Source organism: Hippocampus comes, unplaced genomic scaffold (genome assembly GCF_001891065.2).
Source record: "Hippocampus comes isolate QL1 unplaced genomic scaffold, H_comes_QL1_v1.1 scaffold29, whole genome shotgun sequence".
Classification (NCBI taxonomy): domain Eukaryota; kingdom Metazoa; phylum Chordata; class Actinopteri; order Syngnathiformes; family Syngnathidae; genus Hippocampus; species Hippocampus comes.
The window spans coordinates 2,057,656-2,077,803 of record NW_017805820.1 but is presented as its reverse complement, the minus strand read 5'-3'; the positions used below and the strand labels follow the sequence as shown (position 1 = coordinate 2,077,803).

At 42.3% G+C, this 20,148-nt stretch overlaps 1 protein-coding gene across 2 annotated transcripts in view; it reads right to left on the bottom strand.

The window, feature by feature from the left end:
• Positions 1-20,148, bottom strand: part of pde2a (phosphodiesterase 2A) — a 116,772-nt gene that overhangs the window by 90,847 nt on the left and 5,777 nt on the right. Inside the window, exons 1-2 of one of the 2 annotated variants that reach the window (XM_019885875.1) lie at positions 1,021-1,195; positions 717-807 (exon numbers count right to left, since the gene is read on the bottom strand). In XM_019885875.1, the coding sequence (XP_019741434.1) occupies positions 717-807; positions 1,021-1,055 (126 nt within the window). In that variant the 5' untranslated portion in view covers positions 1,056-1,195. Of the gene's footprint in view, positions 1-716; positions 808-1,020; positions 1,196-20,148 lie in introns of those variants that run through there. The other variant, XM_019885874.1, reaches the window with a different exon arrangement.

The window sequence follows — 20,148 nt, the reverse complement described above, 5'->3', positions numbered from 1 at the left end:
GGAAGGGGCTGGGGGGGGGGCTCCACGAAGCGTACACGGACTCCGTGTGTAATTCGACTCAGTTCTTCGTCGCCAGTTGTGTGGCCGCCAATTTTCGGAGGAGCACTCGGCGCAACCAAACCGTGGTAGAAATGCCTAACAAGATGCGGTTGTCTTCTGGCTCGTTTCTACTTTGTCTGTTCTCACGCTTGGCCAGGACATGAGCGCACGCACACACACACACACACACACACACACACACACACACACACACACACACACACACACACACACAAAATAATGTTCATCCACCACTCAAACAAACACTGACTGGTTTTAATTGCCTCCTCTCATGTTAATGACATTTTTTTTCTGTGCCCTTACACACACACGCGCACGCACAAACAACAAGTGATATGAATCGAGGGAACAAGAAGGCTGCAGCAACAGGAGCTCCAATGTACCTTCTACGGAGAAAGAAGTTTGGCGCTTCTCAAGTGAACACTGTGTGTATGTGTGTGTGTGTGTGTGTGTGCGCATGTGTGTCATTGAGACAGATTTCATAAAGCTTTGTTTCATAATCTACCCGTGATTGTGACAGACTGCATAAGGGCGATGACAATAAATCAAGGGAAGGGAGAAGAGAGTGGCAAGCATCGGGCATCCTGTTTGAGTTCCTGTTTTGAGAGCAACGGGCCATGTGGCCACAAGACACGTGAGGAAGACAGAGCTCTTACCTGGACTTGTTCAGGAAACGTGGTGGACTGTCTGCTTGTCAAGCTAGGAGCTGAACTCTCCTCTGGACGCAGTAACACTTGCTGACCTCGTCTGCAGGCAGAAAAGAAAAGTCAGTACACATGCGCTTTCTTTCTTTTTTTTTTGTCTGCTGTCCACTCACGCAGTCAACGTTGACAGGATGATAAGCTGCTGTAAAAACCACTCACGCACACTAATCTAGTAACTTCTGAGCTGAAGAATGATGGAATTTAAGCACGTGTGTAGAGGAATTCAAGTTAAAAGCTATGTGTGTGAAACCCTTACAGGTCCTTCCCTTTCTTCCTCTCGAACGCGGTCATGTCATCTCCACCTGTGGTACGCAATGAGAGCGCCGGAGTCACACACGCATTGGAGTACACAGCGACGCGGTGATACACACACACTTGCAGCAGCGGGCTGGGACACACACTGATACACTGACTCCACGAGCTGCGGCTCGCAGAGCTCGGAGTGAACACACTCTCCTCCTCCTCCCGCCCTCATCGCTCTGTTCATCCTCAGGGTCTTACTGCCTCCATCAACCTTCCCATGTTTCCCTTTCTTGTTGGTTTTTCCAGCAGGATACTCATGAACACACAAGCACCAGCAACAATGTCACGTAGGGAACAAGCAGTAGATCCGGGAAAAGCCAACATTGCCCGTACGATCTGTTTATTAAGTCCACCCCACAACCAAATAAAAATGAAACACTCAAGAGTGACCCTTTGACTAATCCCCGTCAACCTTAAAATTTTTAGAGGGGATTTTACAAACCCAAAATATTCTTCACAAAACAATGATAAACATTCGATATATTTTTCCACAAAAAAAGCAGGAGAGATGGAAGAAAAAAATACCTGAAAAATCCTAGAAAAAAAAATCTGCGAATATGCGAATGTCGAACTGTGAATATGCTGGGGTCGACTGTAGTTTTTAGTTGTAATATCACCATGATCACTAGATGGCAGATGTTTTTGCTGAACTTACACTGAGTCTTACTGCCTTATACTAAGCAAGTAGGCATCGTATTTTTTTTGCAGAAGCGGAATGCAGGACAAAAATAGTACCTCAATATTTTTTTGGAGGGGGGGTGGTGAAAAATGTACAAAATGCACATGTTCTTGCACTTAATGTTGGTTTCTCTTTCTGCAGTCTTGTGCCATCCTTGAATGGTAACGATTATGCAACAGGGCAAAGCAGCACGATAAATACAGAGCCATCAGTGTTGCTTTGAGTTCATCGTAACTCTACTACAACATCTCTACCAGCTAGTGATAGAGCGCACAAGGGTGCACACGTGCACATTCTCACACACACACACACACACACACACACACACACACACACACAAACACACACACACACACACACACACACACACACACACACACACGTGCGCACATGCATCGCCACTAGCGCGGTGGAAAAGGGCCAACACAGGACTTAAATGCTGAGCGGTTCATCTGAAGAGAGTATTGATCACAAGTTTTCCATTAAAACATGTGGCTGAGTATTGCTGTCCAAAAACAATCAAGACACAATCCCACCCTGTACTCCCTTCCGCCCTCACTCACTCACTAGCAGCGCTCATAACCACAGTGCAGTAGACCATAATGAGCAGGGACCTGAAAAACAGTGAATAACCTTGGTCTGTTGTCAGTGTGTGTCAGGGGGTGCGCCGGGCATGCATAAGCACAGATGTGATTAATTGAACAAAATCAGCATGTCATCACAAATTGTGTGTTTGTCACGAGTAGTATGCACAGAACAATGATTGAAAGTGCTTTTGTACTGTGCGAGTGTGTATTCCCATAAAGCATTTGTGTGATTGAAAGCTCTAAATGGCGAACGTGCACTCAGGGGAAAAGGGCTAATCTACATAATGGTGGAGCAACATTAACAGCAGCCTGATGGACTCGCAGTCACACAATTGGGTGTCTCATCAGTTCTTTTGTAAAAGGCCTTGTCAAAATGCAGGATTGCATAGCACTTACGTTCCAAATGATTATGCATGTACATTTCAGGCAAATAAACATTTATTTGACTTTTAGTTTTTTGTGGAGGTTTTTGTTATACAACGGAGGAAAAGTGGTATAGTAAAGGGACAGCTGGATATTGCCAATGGGAAAACTGGTTCCTCAATGAAAGAAGAGGTCCGCCGGCATCAAGGAAGGGAACGAGATCAATGTCAGAAGTTCCACTGTGTTTGAATGCAACTCTGTCACACAGGACTGTGCATGTACGATTGAGTCCAAAGTCATCTTCTCATTGGTATATTTCAGGTGACAGTCACACAGCCGCACTTCCAAATTAAATTTAAAATGAATTGAGCCCCTCATCCTCTGTTGAAAACCGATCCTCCATGGCTTATTAGATTCTCCCTGACTGCAGTTCATCCCTTCTCAAAAGAAAAACAAATCTTAAGAGAGCCTCTTCTAAAATTGAAGATTGGAGCCCATCTTCAGGTGGCAGTGACAGAAGTGTGTTCAGCTTGACAAGTAATGTGCGCCTGGGAAGACGCAAGAAGCGTCTAGCGCCTAAGGAACCGAATAAGACAGAGAGAGGAAGTAGAACAAGTACATGTGCAGGAGTGCAGTGGGAGAATCAGGTCGAGAATATTTTGGATCATAGACATCAATACGGAGCTTTGTAGATACAGAGGACAGCATATTGCACGTCAACTACAGCTACTACTACTTCTACTACTACAAAAAAAAGCAATAATAATCGATGTCTTATCCAAATTGAAAAGCCTCCGAAAAATGCACGCACCGCTGTGTATCGAACCGAGCTGCAGAGTGTGGCGTGCAAATGACTTTACCTTGCAGTATTGTTGCGCAAAATGTATTTCCTTCAACAAGACAAGGAGTAAGAAAACAGGAAAGCAACAAAGACACGCCCTGTACAGAGACGCACGCGTGTTACGTGGTCATTTCAAAAGTACAGAAAGGCTTGTCAACTCTCAGCTGGTCTCGGAGCAAAGGAAAACCAGAATAGAACTCGGGAGAGTGCAGGCGTTGCCATGGTTCAACTGGTACCCGTGTTTGTCTGGATATATTTTGGCAAGCGGCAGCTTTTGAGATCAGCACGGTGTCATGCGACAAGAAAAAGAAAGCATATGATGATGAATGAACAAATTAGGAGGAGGAAAATGTAGTCCTAAAATGATAAATGCGTCAGTCCAAGCAAGCGAGACATTTGGAATTAGGGTGGACAGGACCGTTTACTTTCAGTGGCGGTTCGAGCGATTGCTTGTGATGCATCAGTGAAGGATTTAAGCAACCCTTCAACATCAGCATCAGTAATTTGTAGAGCCTGCCGAGGAAATAAGTTTGGACTTTGCAGCTATTGTTCGGAAGTAAGAAAAAAAAAAATCTGCACTGGAAATATGTTTTTAAATCGAATAAGTGCTTGAAATTGATTTTTCACAGTTCTGTTTCTTCTTTCTTTTTAGTAATTATCTCGTTGATAAAGCAATTTGCAGACCCTCATAAGCAATAAACACTAAATGGTAATGAATCCCATCAAAATCAGGACTGAAATGGGTGCGAGATACTGTTCTCTCTGCACTTTCCATTAAGTATGATATATAGATGATGATACATACAGTATACTTAAAACATGATCAATTTATTAAAATGGCAACATTAATAGTGTACACTATATGATTATATTTCTGTACCTCATACTTTGGAGACGTGATTGTGCTCGGTGAATATGAAAGATTCCACTCAAATCTTCCTCTCTGAAGGAGCTGCTTCCTTCCGGATGTGCTGCTCAAAACGTGCGCCCACACACACACACACACACACACACACACACACACACACACACGCACGCACGCACAGACACAAGCGTACTTCCTTCAGGTAGGGCAGGGAATACAGAAAGCACAGGGAGTGAAATAAAAAGACAGGAGAGAACGACGGCATAGCTGATAATGAGATGTTGAAGGTTGTACGTGGGGGGTCAGACCCTGCCACTTGGTGAACCTTGTGCAAATGATAGCCTTGGCTGCAAAGCTAATAGATGTCACAGAATGTGATAGGAGGCTCCAAAAGGAGTAAAAGGCCTGCGCAAACATGACGAAGAAGGAGATCTGGGAAAACTTCCAACAAAGAAAAAAAAGTTAAAGATGTTAAAAGATTACAAGATGAACGGAAAGAAAGCCACTTGGCTAGGGGGAGCGTGTGCACGCGAGCGAGCAAAAAAATTGTGTCGGAGAATCAAGAGCCACTGCGGCAACAAAGCCGCTTTTGACATGAAGTGAAAAATCAGAGCTGGAGAAGAGTCAAGCAGGGGCAGGAACGTGGAGAAAAACTGCAGCAATCAAAACAAAAACAAAACTTCCTCCTCGTTCTACCAAGTCTTTGTTGTCTTTCTGACTTGTTTGCGTAAAACGAACTTGGTATGACAATTGTGGGCACCGGACTTTCAAACCACTCACGCTTTGTTGGGTGCAGCCGCAACATTTATGCGTTACTTTTGCGTGCGGGCAGTGGGAGGTTATGTTCACTTCCGGTTCAAGTTCAAAATGACGATCCAACTTTAATTTAAAGTAAGTTGTAATTTTGGAACGCAGGGCTGTGCGACAATACATGATCGACATGACACAAGAGTGTCACATTGTGAAACTGAGGATACAACCTATGGCACATACAATATGCACATTATCACCCCAAACATGAGAGACGGAGAGAAAGAGAGCAGTGTGCCGCCGCCACCACCACGTTACTGCGGAAACTGCTCATCACAAAAATCGCTTCGCGGCAAAAATCACCGCATGGAGTACAGCGAGGCGAAGCGAAGTTGATCTCAGCTCTCCGTGTGTGCCTCAAAAATCAACAGATTGTTTTTTTGCTCTTCGCTCTCGATGAGAGAAACCGCAAACGATAGCCTATATCACCGGTGGAGCACTTCCACAATAGCATTAAGGCAGGGAAGCCGAACAGCGTGGAACAGAAGCATTTGAAGTCGCTCTTTATAATCATCTTGACAACACCGAAGGGATTGACTTAGTTCTCATCAACTGTCAAATGTGAGAAATGGATTTCATTTTAGGCAAATTCTACAATGGCCACATACATCTGGTTAAAAGCTTTCCTTTCAATGCAAAACGTGCATTGGTGAAAAAATTAGGTACAGAAAAATGTCAAGAAAGCATATTGGAATGTTAATTAGAGGCACTTTAATGGCTGCAGTTGAGTTTCAATGACTGATCTAATTCTAAACACAGCTACAACATTTGAAATGATTTATCTTGATCCATTTTTCCACATCACAAAAACCTGGAACAGAATATTTCTGCTATTATAATGCCCGTATCAAGAAAAAAATATGAACGTGTAAATGGATATTTAAATTTAAACTACACTTTAACACAACTTATTGGCTGGATCAGATCAGCAGATATTTTTTTTATGCAGAAAATCACTGATTGGTTGGAAGTTCATAATTTGCCGAACGATTAATTACGTCGATCAGATCTGAAAAAGAAAAAAAAAACGCGAATCTCGTTCACTCCATGGATGTTCTGTGCTACCAACGTGAATAATCCAAGTTTTCTTAACATATACAATCAAATGTTGTTTTCAAATTTCCCCCATATTTTGACATGTTTTTGGGGTATTTGGATTGGATCGATTGGTCCGTCTTCTGATCCGATCACCTGTTATCTTTTTTTTTTAACTGACTGATCAGTGATCGGCTCCAAATTCCTGATTTTGTATTAAGCCTAATTTTAACATTTATATCCAACATGGCTAACAGTCTTTGTCACATTTTCACATCAATGACACCAATTTAAATGACAATTCACTGTTACACAAAATCTGTGTTTGATACATTACATAAAAAATATATGTTTGTACAAAGCATACTGGTTGCACAAGAAGAAGCCCAGCAAAGTTATTTTTCATTCTTTCAATTTGCTGGTAAACTGAACAGAATGTACGACTGGAGACGGTTGAATAGGTGCTGCAACTTTTTTTTTTTTTAATTACACCACAAGTGTGTGCGTGTGCTCATACGCGTGTGTGTTAGAGAGCATAAAGGAAAATAAAAATGACTAAGATCGGTTGTCATGGTACCACATGTTCCTGAGTTTCAAATATCACGGTGCAATTTCTTTCATACAATTTCCACTTCATAATGAAACAGTGAATGCATTGCACCGACCTTGGTGGGTGCACAGACGCACACGTACAAATATGATGCACACTCGGTAACTGCTCTGTCCACTCAAAGCACAACCTTGACCCTTTGTACAAATGCCGGATCAGAACTCACCTCACAGAATGAAGAGATTAATAGCAGACGGAATCTTTTCAGACGGGAAATATGACTTGAACACAATGTTCCATGACAACCTTGATTCAAGCTTCAAACTTTTGATTTCGGCAATGTCCACACATACATACATAATACATGTACATACACACATACTTATATGTATATATATATATATGCATAAACACACACACACACACACACACACACAAACACACAGCACACCCATGACCATAACAACATGACCAGACGAGAGTCAAAAATGTTTGACCTTGGTCATCTCTGACTTCTTTCCTGTTTTCACACTTTTCCTTCCTGCACTCTTTCCTCCAATTATTTCCCCCGTATCTTTTCTTTCTGTCCTTTCAACATTTCCAGTCACTTCGATTATCTGTGCATGTGTGTTATGCAGAATGGATGTTAAGAAAAAAAAAGAAAAAAAAAATCAGTACTGCACTGCTGTCAGAGTGCCTCCTAGTGTACAAATACTAACATTACACTACACACAGATATGGCATGATTTTACATTCACATTAGTCATGGTGCAATAAAACAACATAACTATATTTAGGGTTAATCGGAAGAACTGAATTTTATTTTGACTCTAAACGGTGGAAGGTGTATGCGGAATCCCATTTAAGTAGAGTTTGAATGTGATTGGTGAATTCCGAACACAGCCACAGACCAGTTCAGAGGGTATGCACACTTGTGCCTCCACGTTATTTCAATTTTTCATTTTTACTGTGGGAGGCACGAGTGGCACATCTGCGTTCGAATCCAGATTTTCTCCAGTTACTCTGGACTGCTCTATGGGGGATCGTGTCCTTTTGTGACAAGCTACTCAATTTCCGTTTAACTTCTCCTTGCCTTTTGTTCTTCTGGTTATTGTACAAGCGTCATTATTTGTACTTTGTCGGCCTCGTGCCATTTACTTATCTATCAGAGTCTACGTTTATAGAGTCCAATTCTGTCCAGAACCTTCCGGACATCCCGACAGCATGTCGTGTTTGTCTCGCATGTGTTTTAACAATCTTGTCATAAATGCATACTGTAATAAATAAATACATACATACATCTGCTTACATATATTGTACATACATACATACGTGCATGCTTAATCTCCATCCACTAATGCTGACATGACTTAAAATTGAGTTCCATTTTCGAATTACAAAATCCTAAAGCACCTGCGTATTTGTCATTCATTGCATCTGCAACAGTGACACAGAAGAAAGACTCCACCTCCCAAGCCCAAAATTCAAAGTCATACAAGGCCTCCCCAACCTATTTTACACATTAAATAAGTGGTATAGAAGATGGATGGGGGATGGATGACAGATCACTATTGGAATACCAATGAGCACACTTTTTTCATTTCAAAAAGAGACAACAGCCTAAAAAAGGCATGAAGTACCACTACCCCCACCCCCCACCCAAAAAAGATAAAAAGGCCAAATTACAGAAAGAAAGAAAACAGGAAACACACAAGCGAGAGGGTCGTCTAATCTACTGAGAGACTAGCAATAACTAGGACAGATTTTTTTCTTTTTTTAATTCTTTGCAAGCATGCTGTCTTTCTTTCTAGTTTCAGTCTGGTGTGATTTGCTTTTGGAGGAATCTTAATAGAATTTGTATGTATGAGTTGCAGATGTTTACAGGCACAAATGCCTGCAAACATGTTAAGAGCCATTTTCATGCCTTCCTTGCCCTACATTGACCAACAAACAGTAATAGATCAGCAAAAAAAATAAAAAATAAATCAGTTTGAATTGCTTTTGCCTCATTGCATCTCAAGAATTTATTTAAGTGTTTTGATTTTTTTTAATTTGGCATTTAGGTTTTTTTTGTTATTTTTTTATGATACAACATAAGGGCCCGCGACCCTAGTGAGGATCAAGCGGTTTGGAAAATGAATGAATGAATGAATACAACAGAAGGGTGACAGTCATCATAGAGGTGTAAAGGGAAATGGTGACTTAAGATCGCCACAGTATATGCCAATATGTCTTGGCTGCTCGGTACAATAACGCTAAAGTGTCCATAAATAGATATTTTTAATCTACTCTTCATCTGAATGTACTATTCATTTATTAACGTTTATATATAAGACAATAGATAGATAGATATAGCATCCATCGTTTTTCAATCCAGCTTATCCACGAAGGTTGCAGGTGAGCTGGAGCCAATGCCAATCAAGTTGGGGAGAGAGGCGCGGTACACCCTGGACTGGTCGCCGGTCAATCGCAAAGCTAAGAAATCATAGACAAAGTGTTAGAGGAATTTATGAGCAAAATTGTATCATGTTTAAAGTTTCATTTAATTTGGACACATCTAAACGTTTGGGCGCGTATCCAGCACTTCCAAATGCCTGTGCACAAAGGCGCCGGCCACCTGGCCGGAGGGCTGTTGAAGTCCACAATTAGCACGTCAATGCAGGTGGGCAATCACAGGGGAGGGGGCGAAACTCGGTCACAAAAGGGGAATGAATAATTTGGGAACAGCGGTTGAACAACAAAAGACGAGTTGAGAACACCCGTCGCGCCCAGGCGACATTTGTCGTCCGCGAAGTCTGCAACATGTTGATACAGTGTGGACCAGACAGAAAGGCGCCAATGTACTGGTGGTTCAAAGCTTAAACTCAGGTAACCAATCACTACCGAGGGGCCGGACCGGGGGTGCGGTATGCAAATGTCGGGGGCAGTGTTTTCCTTGTATGTTACAATAAAAGTCGGAATTGGCGGGAAGGGAGCTCGAGAGTGTGATCATCGGAGCAACTACCGTCGTTCGCTCTCAGAGATCCCCCTCCCGCCGATATTGAAGACAATTTTCCTGTGTGCCGAGTCATTTCTTTAACTTTGTCCGAGAAAATCTCCGACACAAAGAAATTTCATTCCAAACACCTGGTGATTTGTAAATAGACATTGTCTTACTTGGTATATTGCATTACACAGTACACATTCGCAGTAGTATATCTTTTCTTTTCCCAGTGGACCGCACTGGATCATAGCAGTCTGGTCGTCGCCAGTGTACGGATTGTTTTGTGAGAGTCCATCTCAAATCCTCCAGAGCACACGGATTAAAAGGAAAGAGCGAGGCACCACCATTGAAAGTTTTTATCTCGAGATTAGTGCAGACTGGCCCTTCGTCTTGCCCTCAGCATCTACTAATGACAAAGTGTGACAAAGCTGGTGGCGGAGTGTCTGTGTGTGTGTGTGTGTGTGTGTGTGTGAGTGTGTGTGTGTGTGTGTGTGTGTGTGTGTGTGTGTGTGTGTGTGTGTGTGTGTGTGTGTGATTGCATGCAGTCCCCTAAAGTGCTCATGAAATCATCCCTCTATATCACTTTCATTCTGAGCCCTACAGCTGTTACCTGTGTGCCTTCAATGTTTCATTTTAAACACCGTTTCCATCCTCTGGCAATTTTTCTCAAGTATGTGTTGTGACAATGGCAAAATGATTTGGGAGTGACTCTTGTGACCCCCTATATTACATTCCCCAGCCTCGGGATCAACACCTGCTTCCTGCAACACACAAGCAAAGTGCAGAGGCATTCATATCAATGATTGGAAGACTGGCAAGGCGGTGTCGTTATCGTCCCGAAAGATACGCATCTTGGGAGTGACAGGATAATGACACTCGTAAACACACAGGATGCACTGATGCAAACATTTCCTATCGTGCATCAGTTAAGCTACAAAAGTTCACGCTTTACTCAACACTATGCGCACACTTCCAGTTTTTTTTTTTTTTTGATTTGATTCATTATCTACCTGAAATCACAAAATGATGAATCCAGTACGAGAAACCGACAGCTACCACGGCAACACAATCATAATAATCTCATTCTCCTTTCATCAAAGCCCTCTCTCCTTCAAAATCTCTCAGACCATTCCATTCTGACTCCCCTTTGCTTTCTTTTTCCTTTTTCCTTGTTCTTCTTTTGCCATTTTTATAGAACACTTTGATTTCTCATGTTTATCTTTTTACCCATAATGCATAGAGTAAAATTCTGAATTTAAAAAAAATGGTAGGACATGAGAGACACATCAAAAGAGAGCGCTAAAACTACAACCCACACCCGGAAAATGCAATTATACATGTGTTCAAAGTGAGCATCAGAATGGCGAAAACAAGATCAACTAATTGAACATGACATTGGTTGATGGTTTACAGTGGACCATGTTGGTTCCACCCTCTGAGACCTAAGAAAAGGAAATGGAGGCGACAGTTTCTGCAAAATTGGACAGAAAACTAGAAAAAAAATGTTTCCTTGAGTCACCATTTCAGCTGTGCCATTCGGATGGGCAGGTCAGAATTTGTTGTAAATGACTTGAAAGCATGGCTCCATCCTGCCTTGAATACTGTACATTCAGGCTGGTGGTGATGGGTCATAATGGCGCAGGGCGTATTTTTGGCAATTCGGGTCCCTCTGGAGCGAACAATTTCGCATCATTTAAGGGCCGCAACTTTACTGTTGCAGACCATGGTTGGGTTCGGAATCATCCACTTATTCCCTATTCCGTAATTACTGTATAGTATATCTTGGACTATTATTTTTCACTGATGAGTCACACATAAAATAGTTTTCAAACACCAATCGGGCGCACCGTTTATGACATCATATAATACAATAAAACCGCATGATTACAACATACCAGATGAATGCCAGCTGTTGGGACTTCAATCATAAATTTGGCACAAATGAAAACATGTCTAGAACATTATTTTGCTTTAAGCAGGGTGAATTTTGACAAATGCATGCAAACAAAGCTCTTCAGGTTCATCCGTGTTGTGTTGTGTTCGTCTACATACGGTATATGAAGGACCTTTTCACACCAAGCGGCACAATAGCTCTTGTAGTGAAAATTTTTGATTACTTTTCAATATGCATTATTGTGGGATACATTGAGGACACTACATAGGGAGTAATCTTATCCTTAGTACCCATACAAACAGCACTATACAAAATGACTTTGGTACGCAAAACTTTCTGGGTAGGAATGCTTAGCCGAGGTGATGATTGCTTATTTTGCTTTTGTTTTGGAATGTTAACTTCCACAACAACACACAGGATATGGAGTAGGAGAGGTAGGTGGGGAGAAATTACATTTCACTCTGAACCTCAGATGCGTGTGTGTGTGTGTGTGTGTGTGTGTGTGTATGTGTGTATGTGTGTGTGTGTGTGTGTGTGTGTGTGTGTGGGCCTTGTTTGAGAGTGTCAACGGGCTTGACAACAGGTTCCCAAAGCAAGAGAAATTCACTTTCCCCTCATCACAGCTTATCCATTCCCTCTCCACTTTGCATTCAACTCTCTTTTTCTTCCTCCTTCCTATCGTAGCCCATAAGTGATTTTAAGAAACGCGCGTGCGCACACACATGCACAAACGCCAGGGCATCGACAGCAAAAGAGGATAAATTTCACAAATAATATTCAACTTTATGTCAAGTGGGGGGTGACAAAATATCATTCTGCGGGCCGCAAATGGTCCCCGGGCCACGAGTTTGATAATACGTCTAAATGTATGTATATACTGCATGTAAAAAAGCTCTGGGAAGGGTTGATTTATTTGAATTATCTGACATGGCCATTCTAAAACATTCCATTTCTTCGCCCTGACGAATTTCGTTGTAGTTTTGACAGTGTGTTTGTAATGCAGGTCTTGAGACTGCGAACAAAACTTTTTTTATACTTGTGTGTGTGTTTTCGTCCTAAGAACTACAAAGCAAGAAAATTTTCAGTGGAAAAGGGCCAATTATCAGAACAGAGCTATACTTAAAATCCGCAGTGGTCTAGTTTAAAAAATCTCATTGACCTGGCAGCGGCATTTATTGCCCTCCACAAAAGATAATAGGGACGTATACAGGACAAGCTCCTGTGTCTTTCTATCCTAACAACCTCCGTCGTAATCAATTTCAATGTTATTCTAATAATCATTAGTCTTTTATGATTCGAGCTGTTAAGTCTCCGTGATACATTGGGCCATCTTTTTTTAATGACACATCTGTTTGGGTCTCACACTTTAATACCACCAGCTAATAGTGCATCATGCTAAACAGCAGTCTGTTTAATGTCCTTTTGTGCAGCCAGTCTCTAATAAAATGCACGCTTGCTTGATATCAGTTTGATTCTGCAGCTCCTTTTGTGAATATCCACAGAGAGCTACAAAACGTCAGGGAATATCACGTCACTTGTGCGAGAAGACAAAAACAGACAGGTGTGGCTCAAATATCCAAGTGGTTTCATCAACTCTTCTACAGGCCACATGGCCGCAGGATACACGCTGACGATCATTACAATTAATTAAGGTACCAGAAAATGAAATAAATGTGTGTTTGCATCCGTTTGCCCAAGTAAACAATGTGGTGGTGTTTGGAGCGATAAGGCCTTGGGCTAGTTTGTTGGTTCAGAGCCTGTGTGACACCGCCGATAAGAAGGCAAGCCTATGTGCATACACACTCATCAACACACTGTATGCATACAGAATAAAGGGTCTAAGATTAAGCCTCATGCCCATCATTGCTTTCCAAACAGACGGCAAGACAATATCCGCTGATGTTTAAAGACATCACTAGCATTTAAGGCCGGGTGAATGTGTAACCAGAATTTTTCTCGGGAAGGTCTCAAGATACAAATCTGTCACTTGGGGAAGAAAGTGCAAAACGTGCGATCAACCTTAAACGGATGCATGCAATACACTGTACACCGATTGTGTCCATTAATACACTTGCATCGTGACCAATAAAATAATCAACATTTGGCCCATGCGGAGGGGGCGCAGAGGGGTGTGGTTGCCCAAATGACATAATTTCTCCGTGTGGAGCCATGTGGCCAAATCAAGCATAAACCAAGCTGCGCCCTGTGGGTCATCGGTCCATAAAGAACATCACTGATCTCACAAAAATGATGTCATAATCTCTCATGACTTGTGTTTCAGTAGTAAAATAACCTAAAATGTGATAGCAGTCATGATATAACTTTTTTGGGGGTGTGTGGGGGGAAATCAGGTCAGGAAGTGCCATGCAGAGAGGGAGTGGAAACAAGAACAAGAAATTGAGAAAAATAGAGGTCCAAACAAAAGCTCGCTAAAAGAAACTGAAAAGAGGAAGTCAGGAGCAAATTCAATCAACATTGAAAATGATGCAACTCAGGATAAGACTCCAATAATGATCTAGAAGACCAGCACACGCACGGGGGGGGAGCGAGAGGGAAGAAAAACATAGTGAAGTAAATGAAGCGAGACACACAGAGAAGTATGAAGGGAAATGACAGAGAACACTATTAGGACAAAAGAGCCACGGGCGCGCAACAGCTTGTCTTCATAATGCAGAAATAAATCAGCGAGCACACCTCCATATTTGGATTATGTACACACAAAATGACATTTAATCTGCTGGCCCTTCCAGGGCTGGTATGACTTTCCATGGCAAGGTAATTAGGAAGCTTAGAGAATTTAGCAACTTCGGTAAGTCACTTACACAAAGTGTGATATTAAGCACCTGACTCCATTTAACAAGCCCGGTTTTTAGCTTCACCTCTTTTGACACTGAACTCTCCATTAACAATGACCAACTCTGGCCAAGGATGCAAAGTGTGTCATAAAATAAGATAAACACAGTCAATTACACCCTTCATCTTGAGACACTTCTCTTACCTCTTCGGGCCGACAAAAATGCAGTGACGTGCTGCTTGTGAGCCTGAGTTTTCTTCCAGTGTGCTGGTGCAAGTGCGCAAATATTTGCATCAACTGACTATTGCTGTGATATGAGATGGCATTTGAAGAAAAACTGACCGGGTTGACGAGACCAAAGGTCAATGAATGCTAATAGCCACACCCACACACTAATCATACTCACGCATACAAATGCTCTTTCCCAAATGAGACACACCCAAACACAAAAGCTTCTCAGAGGTTAATAATGTGTTCAAACGTCGTCTGCTGGCAGCCATTTGTCTCCATTAGTTTCTTGAAAGGGACAGCTTGCTGATAAGCAGAGGGCTGGCATTTTACACAGTGGGAGCCATTCATTATGAAGAGTTGTCAGTGAATTATTGAGCGAGGGGATAAAAGGAAAAGGCAGATCATAAGAAAGGGAAATGGTCAGAAATAAGTGATGACCGCATTCTAAAATCTGCCCAAACATTAACTTCAGTCCATATATCATTCATTTTAGTCAGAACGCTAAAATAAATGGATTACATTACATCACTGATTATGAAAACCAGCCATTTTAAATGAGAGGGATTAGCCGTGGTGTGTTTCTGCTCATTTGACCCAGTGAAACAAGTTTCTCTTTTTAAACTCCCAGGGTTCACTTTGTTGCTTATTCACATAATACCACACCAACCTCTAAAGTGGAGTTAGTCCTATCCTCATGGATTTGCGCATGCTCCAAGTGTAATGATTCATGACCTGCTCCAAATTAAGCACACAAGCAAACATGACCACAGAAGCGCACACCACACCTTGCATCGGCTGTCTAAGTGAATCTTCAGCCTTGTCTTGATCGGGGGTATACACCTTCAGACGCACACTTCCAGCAATCACTCAAAATCTTTCCAAATGATTTATTGTGCCCTAATTCTATACATCCATATCGGGATGCAAACTTCTGAACGATAATCGAATGGAAAACGATCTACAATAAACCGAATTTAAAGTATGTGGCCAAAACACTATATGATCACCCGTCTGTCAAACAAAATGCTTCCTGGTACACCGGTAGACGCACATATAGACACAACTGAACAATGACCTCATCAGTGACCTGATTCACAGCGCAGGCTGACCATACCATCAGCATCGCACAGGGGCACGGTCGTTCCAATACCCGTAATAGGTAATAACTTTCAACCTGACAAGATGCAATGACAATAATAATAATAATAATAATAATAATAATTTAAACATGAATATCATTGTATGATTTTCAAAACAGAAAACCTCAACATAAGGCAATATGGCTCTTAAAATAATAATTGCATGTGCAACTAATTGAGTTGCACATGCTGTATTTGAAAACCTGCAATGGGATGGCATCCAGTCCAGGCCTCTTGCCTAAAGTTGGCTGAGCTCTGCTTGTGGGACCCTAATGAGGATGAACAGTTTAGAAAATGGATGGATGGATATTTGAAACCCTGCTTCAATTGGACAACGGCAGAGCTCAGAGAAAAACAAAAGACACTGCATCTATTCAAGACAAATAATTACAACAGAACTTTGACCGTAGAGTTAAAACAATGCAGGTAACTAACTGGTTGCAGAAGTAAAAATAAGTATAAATATATATATATTTTTTTTCACACTATGTTTTCATATTAATACACGCTTCATTCATGATGCTTTTTTTAGGGACACAGAAGCGTACAATTCAGCTCATGTATAAAACAAACAACCTGCAACCTCACCAGTAAATGTGATGACGCATGAAGGTGATGATTTACATACAGGTGATTAAAGTACACAGTGCGAGCATTGTACAGTGCGCGCTACAGCGGATTCTCTTCACATGAGCACTTTGCATAGCTGTTTTTGCAGCTGCATTTTCTTCTTGTTTTATGACTAAACGCGCCTTATTGTCACCATCATCCACTGTAGTCAGGAGCCAGAACAAGCATTGCAGTTTCATCGCAATATTGCAGCGAAAGTTCCATTTGAGGTTCATTGATATCTGTCCACTATCTTCTATGTTGGAATCACAACTGTAAAATAAGCTGATGTCTTCCACAATGTCATGTGATGTTGTTTAGAGGCGTTTGCATGTTGCACAACGGTAACAACTGCCGTAATGGTTCAACTAAATTCGTAACTCCAGATGGCATTCAACTGTTCAGCGCAGAGGGGCACACGTTAAATGGGGGACAAACCTTATTATATGGCCTGTCTACAGAAGAGATGAGATGCAGCTAGGACAGGAAAATTTTTAACGACTGTAAAAAGGATTCCAAATCGGGCTGAACACCCCGAAATGCTGCATAACATACAATAACAGCAGCAATGTAGGTAGCGTGGAAACCACCATTTGTGTCAGCACTGGTGTCTGGTTGCTGGTCAATTAGCTTTCGCTGTTGTCTAATGGGTCTGTGTGTCCTTCCTGTTGGGGAGTGTGATGGAAGACGCAGCTACACACTGGCCTCAGCATTAGCAGACAAGCACGGACCTGTGTACACACTGTCAGGAAACAATTTGGCAGTTCACTGAACTAACCGGTGGTTGTTGGGCAATATGGTGAAATGGCCATCTAACACCACTTACTTCCACATCATATCAATAAGCCGATTTCGGGTTGGCCTGCAGGTGTCACGTCTTGTTTAGATTTTGGGCATGAACAATTCGAAGACTCAGCAGAGACAAGCCATCGTGTATTATTCTTTGCGGAGTTCCGATCAGGGTTTTATGCTGCTGACTGTGGTAGCAATCAGCCATGACTGAGATCGGCCAATACAGAGTCTGATACTGAACACAAGGATTAGCTGCACATTTTAAAATTTTTGAGCTGCTCAATATGGATGGTCTTAGTAGGCTGGTCTCGACTTGGCTGTAGGCTGCAAAGTACAAACCGCGGGTGATTGTTTTTAGTTGTCAGTAATGAAAGGCTCTGAGCTCTTCCCTGCCTCAGGGAAAGGAAAAGCGAGCATTAGACTGCAGCGAGTACTGCCAGCCTCTGAGCCAGTCAGACTTTGTATCTCGCCATACAGCAGGTTCCTCAATAAGGTTCAGATGGCACTAACGTAGTTACCTGGAGTATTGACAGGAGAGGATGCGGTTACGCTGCCGCTGTCTTGAGCACTCCATCGGAGATCAAAAGCGCGAGCGTAATCTAAAAGTTAACGCGTACTGTGTGTACAAATGCTTTTGCAGGTTTGTAGTGCTTCCTCCTTTAGATTAAATACTAATATCATTTGTATGTATTGCAATTTGACCTATTGTTAATCTTTCTTGAAAAATCAAAAACTTTTGAGCATTCTGCACCATCTTTCTTGCCAGTCACACTAGAAAATAATGTCACTACGTAACATGCGTGTTGATGTCACTCGTCCCAACCTGGAATTGATAAGGGAATCCATCTATCCATATATGTTCTAATCCGCTTATTCTCACAAGGGTCGACGGCGTGCTGGAGCCGGTCGAAGCTGTCTTCAGACAGTACACCATCCGCGCTCACACTCACACCGAGGGACAATTTAGAGAGTTGCATTAACCTGCCATGCATGGTTTTGGAATGTGGGAGGAAACCGGAGTACCCGGAGAAGACCCACGCAGGCGCAGGGAGAACATGCATACTCCACACAGGAAGGCCAGAGCTGGAATCGAACCCTGCACTTCTGTGAAGTGGACATGCAAACCAGTCGAACGCCGTGCCCTCTGAGAAAGATTGAAAAATCTCAGAACTGGTTTTCAACATGACCCCATTTTCGATTTCCGTCCATAGGAGCAGCAATGACAAGCATGGTTAAAGTAACGATGACGGAGTGATGGACTGACGATTACGGTTGTTCCGGTTTGAAATGATGAGGGGCTGACAATGATGGACGGGAGGCCCATGCTGGCGAATGACGGACAGGCAAAATTCACTGATGCGCACATCTGTGTCAGTTTTTGTTTCCACCAGGTCAAGGACTTTGTGCCTTTTGGGAGCTGATTTTAAAGGGAATGAGAGGAGCCACTTCACCTGGCTGAGAATCAAGTCAAAAATACTCATACTTGGTGTAAATGGTACCTTCACGCCAGACTAGCACTGGGCACTGGTTGCTGTGAAATCCTATTTAATTCATTCTGACTGGACTGGAATGGGAATGTCTATTTATATTACCAGAATGGTCATCCTTTCATTCAAAATGATCCAGCAGCAAATTTCACTCGCTTCCTGTTTACTTTCCTTTCTCAGCTTCTTTTATTGGTAATAGTTAGGCTTAGGCCTTTAAGAACTCTGATCTCTGCTGGTTGCTGCCAAGTGGAACACATTGTGAGCCTATCACTTCAACACGTAGCGACTACCATCTGAAGAAATAAACAGTCCGCAAGGGCAAAAGAAAATCACTGAGAACATGAAAAGAAACGGCTATTGATTGCATTATTACTAAGAACACAAAAGAGCTGTGTCACAATAACTCGTTTAACACTCATAATGATTGGCTGACAAACCATCTCAGCCACTTCACAGGACTCTGCATCAATTTTGCAAACGTCTTCTTTGGTTTATTGCACTGGTGACAGGTGTGGTGTCTGTCAACCCTCTTCTCATTCTCTAGCCTCCCGTCTCTTGACAATTTGCTGTTGTCCACCACCCGGTGTTCGTATTTGGGAAAGGTCATTCGGCGTGCAACTATAAATAAATGACTGCAGGGACCCAACAATAACAGTCAGTCAACAGCATGAAAACGAGAGAGAGAGAGAGAGAGAGAGAGAGAGAGAGAGAGAGAGAGAGAGAGAGAGAGAGAGAGAGAGAGAGAGAGAGAGAGAGAGAGAGAGAGAGAGAGAGAGAGAGAGAGAGAGAGAGAGAGAGAGAGAGAGAGGCAGATGGAAGTAAATGAGAGCGCCACATCAAATGGTACGGGGTTAGAGATTGGGGAGAACAGTGGGATGAACGACGGGGATAGTGGGAGAGAGGAAGGGAGAGAGAAAGCCCGCTTGGACTCACTTGTAATGTATAATGTATCAGAATGGGCATACCAGCAGAAAGAAGCATATGAGAAAGGGTGTCATGTGTGAACAAAAGGGCTTATTATATCATATCACCACCAAAACAGAGCTTTTTGTTTTGAACTGACCTTGAATTGAGAATTGAGCTTCAGGGAAATAGAGGTCACCCAAATACAACATGCATGAGCCACATGGTTTCACATGCGCTCCTTTGAGACACATGGAGCTGTTAAATGTAGCCGGTGTAGGACATTGCAGTTATTACCGTTGTATAAAATAACATGGTCGAGCACATACTGTGAGAATGTGTTCTGGGTGAGTGACAGGTAAGACTTGAGAGGGCCGTGTTTCCAGCCAATTCAGGAGAAACACCCACAGCATCAGAGAAAAGAGAGAATGTCTCACTTTTCCAGCATCTTGAAGCCTGGTTTCATATATGTGGCGATTAAAAAAATACACACACACACACACAGGCTATATATATATA